The sequence below is a fragment of the Mustela putorius genome, unplaced genomic scaffold (assembly GCF_011764305.1).
Source record: "Mustela putorius furo isolate JIRA1106 unplaced genomic scaffold, ASM1176430v1.1 tig00001059_pilon_pilon_pilon, whole genome shotgun sequence".
Taxonomy (NCBI): Eukaryota; Metazoa; Chordata; class Mammalia; order Carnivora; family Mustelidae; genus Mustela; species Mustela putorius.
In genome coordinates, this window is record NW_025421553.1 from 4406516 (window position 1) to 4418653 (window position 12138).

At 38.5% G+C, this 12138-nt stretch overlaps 1 protein-coding gene across 4 annotated transcripts in view; it reads right to left on the reverse strand.

The window, feature by feature from the left end:
* CAMK4 (calcium/calmodulin dependent protein kinase IV) overlaps positions 1–12138 on the reverse strand; it is a 232289-nt gene that overhangs the window by 72560 nt on the left and 147591 nt on the right. For all 4 annotated transcript variants that reach the window (XM_045087141.1, XM_045087140.1, XM_045087142.1 and 1 more), the window contains one exon: positions 3619–3691. In XM_045087141.1, the coding sequence (XP_044943076.1) occupies positions 3619–3691 (73 nt within the window). The remainder of the gene's footprint in view (positions 1–3618; positions 3692–12138) is intronic.

Genomic DNA, 12138 nt, shown 5'->3' on the forward strand with positions numbered 1-12138 from the left:
GTTGAGGTCTAGTCCCTCCTTTTTTGGTAGGGTACCCCTATCTGGAGCATCCCTGTTGGGCAACCTTTTTATTCCTTAATTGTTATAACTCCAATAGGTGGAAAAGTCTGATGCTGAGAGCATTCATTTCTCAGTCACTGAATGAGAACAGACTTCTGTCAGTCAGCTACCTGAGGTATCACTAAACTGAAGCATGCCCACTGTGATAAGCCAAAAGAATCAAAAGCTGACCTAAATGAATGGAGGCAACCAGAAAGAGCATATTGAAGAAGGTGTGTTTTGAATAACAGGAAAAGAATTAAGTGATAGTAGGAGAGCAGAAAAGAATCTCATGAATGGGATCAAGTTATAAAGCTTTGTTTCATATGAAATGAATAGAAAAATGATAGTAAGGATGTTTCACCAAATGTATCAGTTTCTAGAAAGGCAAAATGGAATAGTGACTTCCTATTTTGATAAATTTTCAGTTACTTTTTTGGTAACTAGTTACTGAGCGGTGACTGTTGTCAATTGTTTTTGATTTTAGTATTTAGCTGAGGAGTAGACACCTACTTATAAATTTGCAACATCTAATATATCTCTACATGCATGTGTGGAGTCTGAAGTTGCTTGTCCTTTTCCCTCTCTTTTGAATATTGCTCTGACTTCCAGGCTTCATCTTATTTAGTCTTTTCGACAACTCTGTTAGGTTGAATATTATGCCCGTTTTCCATGAGGAAACTGAGGCTCAGAAGTGTTTAGTGATTGGGGCCAAGCTCACATCTAGAAACTGAACCCAGTTCTGTCTGAATCCCAAAGTACTCTTAGCTGTCATACTAGCTGCCCGCCTGATTTGGGTAAAGTGATGGTGGGCCACTGCAAGCATGTTTGCTTAACTAGATAATCTACTGCATGTGGTAATGAGGAATGAAGTTTTTAAATGGGTATTTAAGAAAGACGGAAAACTGCCATTACGGAACTCAGAAGGGACAAGGTGAAAACAGGGACTGCAAAAGAGAATTCTAGACCTATTTTTAAGGACAGGAACAGGAAGCAACTAGAAATGGTTTGGTTTGGTTGGGTTGGTTGGTTTTGTTTAAGAAAGCCCAACAGGAGCAGTCACAGCATGGTAGGGAGCAGGTCTAAGTTCATGGGCAGTAGAAGGAAGGCCCAGCTGAAGTTAAGAAGGTGAATGTGAGGGGAGAAAGTCACGGAAGAGTTAAAAAATCATTGCCAAATTGACAAGCTTAGGAAACCGGGGACGGTAACTATACTGTATTTGATGAAAAATCTGAAATGGAGTGGTTATTTTGGGTATGGTAAGAGGATGAATTTGAAATTCAATACTCAGATAATCAGGAGCTGCATTGTGTACTTAAGAGTAAAATTCCAAGGCAGCCTCTCTGCTTAGCTCCAACCCCAATTCAAACTTTTTATGCCCCACTACAGCAAAAAGACCAAACCACTTTTACAGGAAGGAATAATTTGGAAAGACTAGGCTATAAAGCCAATTGAACTTGGTCTACACCAAGCTCAATTGTGGATTTCCTTAGACCACAGGTCTGCTATCTCTAGCCATCTTACGCAGATTGCAAAAACTGTTTCCTTTCCATCAATGATATATAGGCTAGTTAAATGTCAGAGTCCCGCCCTCTTTTCTTCCTTCTCTCCCTCCCTTCCTTCTTCCCTCCCTCCTGTTTTGATTGGGGGTAAAATTCATAGGACATATGCTTTGGTCACTTGTGGCTGGTTTCTCAAGATATTGAATGATGATTTTAGTTATATAATTGACTCCAAACAAAAGAATATAGTTCAATTCTGGATATATTTTATAGATTTGTCTCTTTTTAAAAAAACTTTTTGGGGCACCTGGGTGGCTCAGTGATTTGAGCCGATGCCTTCTCAGGTCACAATCTCAGGGTCCTGGGATCGAGTTCTGAAACGGGCTCTCTGCTCAGCAGGGAATCTGCTTCCCTCTCACTCTCTCTGCCTGCCTCTCTGCTTACGTGTCATCTCTGTCAAATAAATAAATAAAATCTTAAAAAAAAACCCACAACTTTTTAAAAAAGTTTATTTATTTATTTATTTATTTATTTATTTATTTATTTATTTATTTATTTGACAGAGATGACACGTAGGCAGAGAGCCAGGCAGAGAGAGGGAAAAACAGGCTCCCCACTGAGCAGAGAGCCTGATGCCAGGCTTGATCCCAGGACCCTGAGATCACGACCTGAGCTGAAGGCAGAGGCTTAACCCACTAAGCCACCCAGGCACCCCGAGATTTGTCTCTTTAACACAGATAAACATTTCCCCTTGGGCTTCACCCCATTTGTTCAAAGAATGATTTGTTCTGACTTTATATTCAATGAATGAATCACCAAAGTGTTCCAGCACATATTAGACACCATTAAATAGATGGGAAGGTTTTTACCAGTGGAGCCTGTTTTATCTAGGCAAACTTTTCCTTATTAATTCAATCCAACAAGTGCCTCAAAATTACATTTTTGTGTAAATGTGGGTGGATAGTTTCCATCATTAACTTATAAAACTTCATTCTCCTTAAAAACATTAACTTATATTTCTTCCCTAAAAAAATAAAATTGTCAGAATTTTTCACTTGAATTCCCGTATTTCTTGTCTTGAAAGAAAAATCAAGAACCTCTGTGCTCCCAGATCTATATTTATCACATTCTACTTTCCTCCAATTCCCTACCAAACAACAAAAACAATAGAAAAATGAACTCAAGAAATGGAAAGAATGAGAGAAGAATGACTATAAGCCCCAAAGTCTGACTTGATTTCATAATAATGGGAAATTATTTTAACAGACTTATGGCATTATATAGGAGGACTGCATCTTTCAGTGTGTGAGCAATCAAGAGAAAAGATAAATGTATTCAATGTACTGTCTACAAAGCATTTTTTTAAAGATTTTATTTTTCAGTAATCTCTTCACCCAACGAGGGGCTCACACCCACAAACCAAGATCAAGAGCTGCACCAAATGAGCTAGCCAGGCACCCCTGTATGCTAAACTATTTATGTGCAGTATCTCATTTAATCCTTACAATCAACCGTATGAGTAGGGTTACTATTCACACTTTACAAATGAGGAAACACTAAACTTAGTTAAATAATTTGGCTAGGGTATGAGGTACAGTTTAATTCAAACTAATCCCTGAATAAAGGCAGTGTCTGAGTTTTAAACCAACGACTGTGCAATATCCTGCCTATGTTACTATACCCGTCATGTTGTGTAGTCTGGGATATATGGGTAGTGTAGTAGTGTGGGTAAGCCTATTTGCTAGTTTTCTGTCTTGTCACCAACTTCCTTGAGTTAGAAAGTTATATTTCCTCAGAAAATAGTTCTTGAAGATGAGATTTTTTTTTCTCCCTTTGCAGCAGAATCTAATCCTCTGGGTTGATGAGAACAATCTGACAGCTCATGTGGAGGCTGGTATCACAGGACAGGAGTTGGAAAGACAGGTAGGTTATTTCCTTTAATTAAGATTTGCAAAGCATTTCTTACTGTTTTGCTGTAAATGCTATGGCTGGTTACAGACATGCACTTGTTAAGGGACGATTCTGTGCAAAGAAAAGATTACCAAGCATTACACTACTGCTGTCAATTCATACTTACGGCAACTGCCTCCAGGATTTGTTTAACAGCATCTGCAGCATCTCGTTCACTATAATACCCCTTCTCCACAATCCTAAAAAGAAAACCAGGAAATGCTTCTCAGACACATGGGTTCAGGGGAGTGGATTTTTTTTTTTTAAAGAAGTTAACTGAATTAACGTTAAGGAAGATGCATCTGAACAATTGCAACATGTCAGCGTAACACCAGGGGAAACATTTCCATAAATTGATACTTTAGCAATCTTGGGTCTCTTTAGGAAAATGAAACACATTTATTTTGCCTAGGCTTGAACTGTCCATCCTGTCTGAGGACAAGAGAAAAAAAAATCTTTTTAAACTCTGTATTGAGAATCATGTTAAATATATACCAAGTAGACAACACACCATGAAACATCCCTTGTAATTTTCACACAGCTTCAATTAACTCATGGCCAGTGTTGTTTTATCTATCCAATCAATTATTTCCCATCCTATTTTTTTAATCATAAAGCAAATATTTGGCATCACATAATTTCATTCATAAATAAGGTGTTGTCTCTAAAAGTATAGAGGACTTGAGACATAACTATAATGTCATTATCATACCTATAAATTATAATTCCTTAATATTTTCAAATATACAGTGTTTCAGATTTCCAACTGTCTTGGACATGTTGAAATTTGTTTGTTAGAAGACATATCCAAATAAGGTCCACATAATTGGACTAGTCCTTTCTCTTCTCTTCCTTTTACCTGGAGCTCCTTGCTGCTCCTTCCTTCCCCTAATGCTCTCCTCTTTCTCCACTTGGCTTTCTTTCTTTCTTTCTTTCTTTCTTTCTTTCTTTCTTTCTTTCTTTCTTTCTTTCTTTTTTAGGATTTTATTTATTCATTTGACAGACAGAATTCACAAGTAGGCAGAGAGGCAAGCAGAGAGAGACAGGGGGTGGGGGGAGCGGAGCAGGCTCCCCGCTGAGCAGAGAGCCCGATGTGGGGCTCAATCCCAGGGGCCTGGGATCATGACCTGAGCCGAAGGCAGAGGCTTTAAGCCACTGAGCCTCCCAGGTGTGGGTTTCTCCAGCTGGCTTTCTATTCCAGATAAATGACTTCCTCTTTTTGCATGGATCTGGACAAGGAAAGTTTCTTTTCCTTTAAGGGATCTTTCTTTTAACTTAAATCTTTCCCATTTTAATTCCGGGAATGTTTTCCTGAATTAAAATGCTTTGTATGTGTTTTCTTCCATCACTTTGGTTTTCTTTTTTGGGGGTGTGTATTGTGAGTTTTTCTACTTTTGATTTATATTGTTCTTCTATGAATTTCTCAAGTTTAGTATTAAGTAATGTTAACTTTAATTTTCTGTAAATCATGTTATACTTTTATCTGTTTTGTGGGCATATCATCCTGACATGCTGATTTTCTATGCTCTTATAATCATTTTTATTGCAATTAATGGAGACCCCTGTCTGTTGTTGCTTATTTTTAAGCAAAGTTGGTTTTCTTAACCATTTTGAAAGAGTGATGGGTCAGGCTATCTTTTCTAGTTTCATGGCCCTTGACTGATTGTTTTCATGAAGCATTCAAAATTATGACCTCATACTTTCTGAGATCTCTTCTCTTCTATCTGAAACTTCATTCCCTTGCCTCTACACATCTCTGCTCTGGTTATTGGAGTCTCTTTTCAGCAGTTTCTCCTAATGTACACAAGGCGGCTTCATATATTAGTTTCAGGAGTTCATAGGGCCTTAACTGCATTAGTGTCTTCAGACCTTATTGTGGGTGTAGCCCTTGTGCTTCTCAGAAATTTGGGTGGCAAAAAGCTCTCACAATTTCAGCTGTTCTTATATTGGCCCATTCTGCTTCCCAATGATATGGAGACTTTGGAGATTTGAGTGTTCTCCTATTCTTAGGTTCATCAGTGTCTTCTTGGATCCTCTAACATAGATGCTAATACCATGAAGCTCCTGCAATCATTATTAGTTTGTCCTCATTCACATGTTTTCTAGGCTTCATGGGGAAGCCTTGTCACCTGGTTTTGTTATAGATATTGTCTATAAGTTTTTGTTTCTTCTGTCCTATATAGGGATACTTCGGAAGACTGGAAAACCACACTGTTGCTGTTTCTTTCTTCCCAAAATTTCAAGAGAAAACACATTTTTGACAACACCAAAGATTACCAACCTGCATAAGATGTTTTCAGCTGACAAAAGGTTTATTGTGAAAAGTCTGACAAAGGTCAATTCAAAACATGTAAGAGTCAAACTTGAACATTTTTTATAGCTTTGCAATGAAATTTTTTAGAGTGTTAATATCTTAAATAGCACATTTATTTTTTAGAAAGTATCTTCCATTCTTTTTTTTTAATGTTGTGGTAAGAAGTTATAAGTTCTTGAAGTAGTTGGTATTAGAAGCTGGAATTAAAAATCTATAGACTCTTTCCAAAATAGGGGATGGATGATGAGGAAAAGCAGAAAAAAAAACAGATATAAAATAATATATAAGGGGGCGCCTGGGTGGCTCAGTGGGTTAAGCCACTGCCTTCGGCTCAGGTCATGGTCTCAGGGTCCTGGGATAGAGTCCCACATCGGGCTCTCTGCTCGGCGGGGAGCCTGCTTCCTCCTCTCTCTCTCTGCCTGCCTCTCTGTCTACTTGTGATCTCTCTCTGTCAAAAAAAATAAATAAAATCTTTAAAAAAAATATATATATAAGAAGATACCTTAACAACCATAATAATCAAGATTCCAAAAAATTTCAATTATTTTTTCCATTCAATTATTCAGAACATTGTCAAGAAACACCAACTCATTATCTTTTCAAAATATGAAAGATGGAATATTCTTCCTCACCTTTTTATTTATTGAATACTTGTTATGAACCACATTTCAAATAAAATGTGAAAGTAGGTTACAGTATTCAGGGAATCATTATTAATTAGTTTTTGAAAATCAGTTTTCATACAATGTTTCAAGATTACAAATTCTTCCAATTCATGATTAAGTAGAGGACTTACTAAACAGTTAATTAAAAGAAATTACTTGCACTATACTTTCTGAACATTTTAAAATTAAGCATGAGAGAAGAGGAAAAGAAGGACTACTGTGTCAGGGTAGGTTGAGAACTTTGGCTACAACTACATCGTCTCCTGCATTTTGTTCTAAATGTGGATTTTGCAGTACATCCATCAACCAACTCAAATGTAATTAATGTCTCCTTTGTGTGTGTGGCACCTGCACTCTCAGCAGCTTGGCTTTCCCCAGTCCTTTTAAAGGAGGGGAGTTGTTACAAAAATGATGGGAAGGAATGGCCAATAGTTAACTTTCTTTCCACCTCCCATTCTCCCCAGAAGAGGATAAAATCAGTTACTTCTGGCCTGCAAAAAACAGGGTGGATTTTCCCCATGGCCACTCACCAAGGCTAGAGTTTTATTACAACTGCTTTGTGGTGCCCCCTCTAGGGGTGCTCCTCATGGCTTAGTCTACATAAGCACTACTCCTTGGGGTTGTACAGAGCCAACTTGCACAACCATGTGCAGCATCTCTGATGAGAAATCCTCCTTGTCTGTTAAATACAGGGGTTCTTATGAACATCCCTACCTCTTAGAGGGGCAATGCTTCACACACTAGAGATTGCTCCTTATATTCTGATTTATTATGATTTCTCAAGCTTTGGCCTAAATATGATGTTTATGCATTTTCATTTGGGTATATCTTAGAGTTAAGTGCTTATGTTCAGAATGTGACCTTATGTGTATGTCTAGGGACTGGCTGGGTAAAGGGGTGAATTTTGGGGGGACCTGTTTTTAGGTGGGATAGAGGGAAGAGTAGTAGGTGTAAGAATGGTTGATGGAAATCTCACTAATTTTCCACAATATAAGTTAAGTTAGTAAAATATTTCATCTAGCTAATAAAAAGGATACATTCTAACAGATATGTCCATTCATTCATCTATTTAGTAAATATTGTGGAATACTGTTACATGCTGGGCATTTAGAAATGAACCAGACACAGCCTCTGCACTTATGGGGTTTCTCTTGGTATAAGCAGACAGACAACAATTGACATACTGTGTTAAATGCTATGGCAGAGATATTAGAAAATGACCTGAGAGCTTGTAGAGAGGGCCAGTGATCTATTCTGGTGGCTGTGCAGGGTGGGAAAAGGATTCCAGAAGTAGCTCTATCTCAGCTCAGACCTCAAGGGCACATAAAATTTTTCTAGTTGCAGAAAGGGTAGGGGCTGGGAGTGGGATAGATGTGGAAGAGTAGAGACTGGAGAGGAAGGAGATTGTTCTAAGAAAAAGGACCAGCACTATAGTGAGAATTAGAGACAGTGGAGGGCACAGTCATAACCAACATTTCTGTGAGCCACCTATTTGCTGAATTGGTAAAGAGTAAGATTTGTGGAAAGACTGCGTGGCTCAGTTGGTTAAGTGTCTGCCTGGGACTCAGGTCATGATCCTGGAGTCCTGGGATCAAGTCCTGCCTTGGGCTCCCTGCTCAGTGGGGAGCCTGCTTTTCCCTCTGCCTGCTGCTCCCCCTGCTTGTGCTCTCTCTCTATTTCTGACAAATCAATAAATAAAATCTTTTTTTTAAAAAAGTTTAAAAACTATAAGATTTGCGTCCTGCCCCAGATGAGACTACAGATAGTACAAAAGTTATTAACAAAAACATCACCATAGATGTAATACATGTTATACTAAGGTTTGTACAGCCAAAGGATTTATAAATTCTGTTGTCAGAAATCTCTCTAGAGTAGATATATGGGACAGGAGTACAGAATGCAGGTGCCTTCCCCACCCAATCCCCAAGAACTCCGCTTGCCACAACATGGCCCTTCTTTTAGAACTTAACCACACCTCTTCTAGGCTCCTGCTCAAAGGAATTTTTGTTCCCAGTTGATATGTTCATCAGAGTGTTACAGAGTTAGGTTGATGGAACCCAGATATTCAACTTTAAGTATTCTACCAGTTGAGCTACCACCTAGGCCATTTATGGCTGACTAGAAAGGTCAGTCAATAACAGAGAACTTCTCAAGCTGCAAATGCAGATTTATAATCTACAGCTAAGACTGCAAGTGAAGACATTAGTAATCAAGCAAAGGAAAATGAAGTCTTGCAATCTTTTTCATGTGGGCATGACTATAGTATGTGTGTTTGGCCAATGCCTTCTGCAGGTTATTGTGGGAAAATTCTTAGCCTTCTCACTAGATTGTTGTTTTCATCACCCATAGGACCTAGCTCCAAGCCTTGCTCATAGTAGGCAGTCAGTAAATATTTATAGAATCAATAATAACTGCCAACTGAATAGGTGCCAGAGAAATTTCAGACTGTGGACACGTGAGTAGCTCCTTTGCCTAGGTTCCTTCACATGGGGAACAGAGCACTGGACTGGGAAGTGATGCTCATTACAAGTCCACTGGCTATCAATCCAGAGGGAGAGCTACCATAGAGATGCTTCCCTAAGCAAAATGCAACACATACAAAGGTTATTGTTGGTCTTAGGAATACATTCAGAGGATCTCCTGGGTGGCTCAGTTGGTTGGGCGACTGCCTTCGGCTCAGGTCATGATCCCAGAGTCCTGGGATCAAGTCCCACATCAGGCTCCCAGCTCCATGGGGAGTCTGCTTCTCCCTCTGACCTCCCCTCTCATGCTCTCTCACTTTGTCTCTCTCTCAAATAAATGAATAATAATAATAATAATAATAAAAACCGAATACATTCAGAGTTAGTAACATGATCTTTTTAGAAACTTATTTTAAATAAAATCAAAATGATTCAAATTGAGCAAAATACAGCATTTCTTTCATGAGGCAACAGAATTTTTATGCAAAATTTTAGCTGGAATTAAAAAAAAAAAAAACAAATTGCCATGTGCATAACACCAAGAGTTTAATAGCTTGACACAAAATATACTAATGTCTTCAACTTTTAGGAGCAATGAAATATTCAATTATTGCAAGGGTTTTAGAGCTATAGAAAATAGGATAATTCTGGTTGATATTTTTGGTTTTTATACTTAAACATAGTTATTGCTCTATTTCTCCTCAGATTTAGCAAACTAATTTCTTTTTCATGCTCTATAAAATAATAAGAAAGCAGTTAAGATGTTTCCAGCATCTTAAGATTGTTTTCAAAGGCCCAGGGCCATGACGTTTGCTGCTATACAGCAAAATTTCTCATCATTCTACTGTGAACTGGGCTAGAAGACCCAGGGCTAAAAACAAAATCTCTCCTAGGATGTTTTAATCACAACAGGACCCAAAAAGCTACCCTGAGCTCTCTCTGACCTTTGCACAGGCCCCTCAGTCACTAATAGGCCTAACCGTTATCTGGAGATCTGGGAAGGAAATATAATACACTGGGGAGGTGTTCCCAGGCTGATTCTCTGACTTCCACAGGACTTTCGTCCTCAACAGATCCTTTTACTGCCACTGCTGGGTGTGTGGGAGCACATGCTCCTCTTCCCCACTGTTGGAACTGTTTTCCTTCTCATCATTTTAAAATTGCAGGGTGAAGAAGCACAGGCAATGCCTGTTTCTCTCCATGGACCTGCTTGGAAATATGACTTTTGTGCATTTGTTGCTGTCACCTTAATTGCTGCAAATTGAATTGAACACATCTCCAGCCTGGCAGTTAGCACCAGCAATGATGCAGCTGAAGAGCTCTAATCTGATCATATCCCGAGGCCCTCAGGTTTCCTGGCACGTAGATTAGGAGCTCTACTGCTCCCCCCATTAATGACAGCTTTTTCTCAAATGGAGGTACTATTAGATGACTGTAGGTTTTGTGAGAAAGACACTGGTCTGAAGACAATGTGTACCGAAAGATCAAATGACATAGGGTAAAAGTCCCAGATAGGAGTTTCAGGAACTAAGTCTTAAGGGTTGCCAGTACATCAATCTGCTGTTATATATGTTAAAGTGAACTCTGCAGTACCTTGTGTAAATCTATCAATCCTTTATAAGCTTCATTCACTGTCTTTTCACATTTCATCGATGGCATCTTAGTCTATATTGATGCTTTTTCTGAGAAATCTCCTGAAGAGTGTTAAATTCATATGCTTAAAAAAATAGTTTCAAAGATACTATTTAAGATACTATTTAAAACACTATATAAGATTATATATAAGACACTATATGTAAGACACTATATGTAAGACACTATATAAGACACTGTTAGATTTGAAAGCTACGGAGAGAGTGAGGGAGTTGTGAGTGCTGGTCAGGGAGATGATGGTACAGGAGGAAGGGGAGGTTGAATCAAACTGTAGACCTGGGAATGGGCCTAAGGGAGCCCTGGCCCAATTCTTTTATAATGTAAAAGAAAAGCCTGACTCAAAGATGTAATGTAAATTGTCCAAGAGCACAGAGTTTATTCAGTCATTCATTTGACAAAATACATAGCAACTGCTTGCTTTCTTTCTAAAACAGTTTCTAAAGTGGACACTAGGTAATTCATTTTTAATCCCGCCAAAGAGCTCTGCTTTTGGATATCCCTTTACCCTTCCTGCTACCCTTTACCTGCTAACTTCTGATTTCTCACTTAAAATTCAGCTCAAAGATTCTATTCCTCCCTGAAGCCATTTCTATCTTGTAAGGCCCCGGGGCTTCACCACCCACCTTTATTCCCTTCTCACTACTACTACTACGCTAACGGGAGCACATTGCCTTCACCTTCAACGGGCTCCTAGTGTAGAAGAGGGAAAGTAAAAATGCAATATGGACCCTAAAACTATGTTTCAATAATATCGTCATCTCCCAAAGGTGTATTAGGGCTTGTAGAGGCAACCACAGTATCACAAGACAAAAAATACATAAATAAATGAGGACAAGGAACTAAAAAAGAAATACAAATAAGAATCAGTACATAAAAGATATATCATACCAGTATATATCATACTGATATGTCATCAGTACATATAGATATATCATACATTTTAGGTATAAAAACCAAAAATATCAACCAATATCTTTTATATATAAAAGATATATTCAGCTGTGCTAGAAGCTGGCCACAGATTTGACATAAATCTTCATGTGGGGATGATACATGCTATAACTGGGACATAAACACAGTCCTTTGGGCACAAAATCAGGGAGCCTGATTTTGATGTAGTCTTTCCTGTTTGTTTGTTTGTTTGTTTTTACTTAGCATGATGTTTTTGAGGTTCATTAATATCAAAGAAACACTATTTTCATGGATGAATGAAATTGTACATTTTGTTTCTTCATTTGCCAGTTTATATACAATTATTTTCTCCCCTGGAACACAGCCACTCTATGTGCAGGCATCCGCCCAAGCCTGCTGTGCCGCCCCCCATGGAATCTGCAGGGTGAAGGGAAATGACACAAACTTGGTGATGCCCATAATGCTTGCTGTGCCATGAGTAGTCAAGTCCTTCATTTCTGATCCAGGAGACTCATATCTTTTTCCACACCCATGGAAGTGTAACAGGCTAACTTACTTACTAGTTTGTAAGTAGAGCAGAATTATCCCAGCCCCAAAAGTTAAGTCCTCTGACCTTGTTCTTCTTTTGCAACATTGTTGTG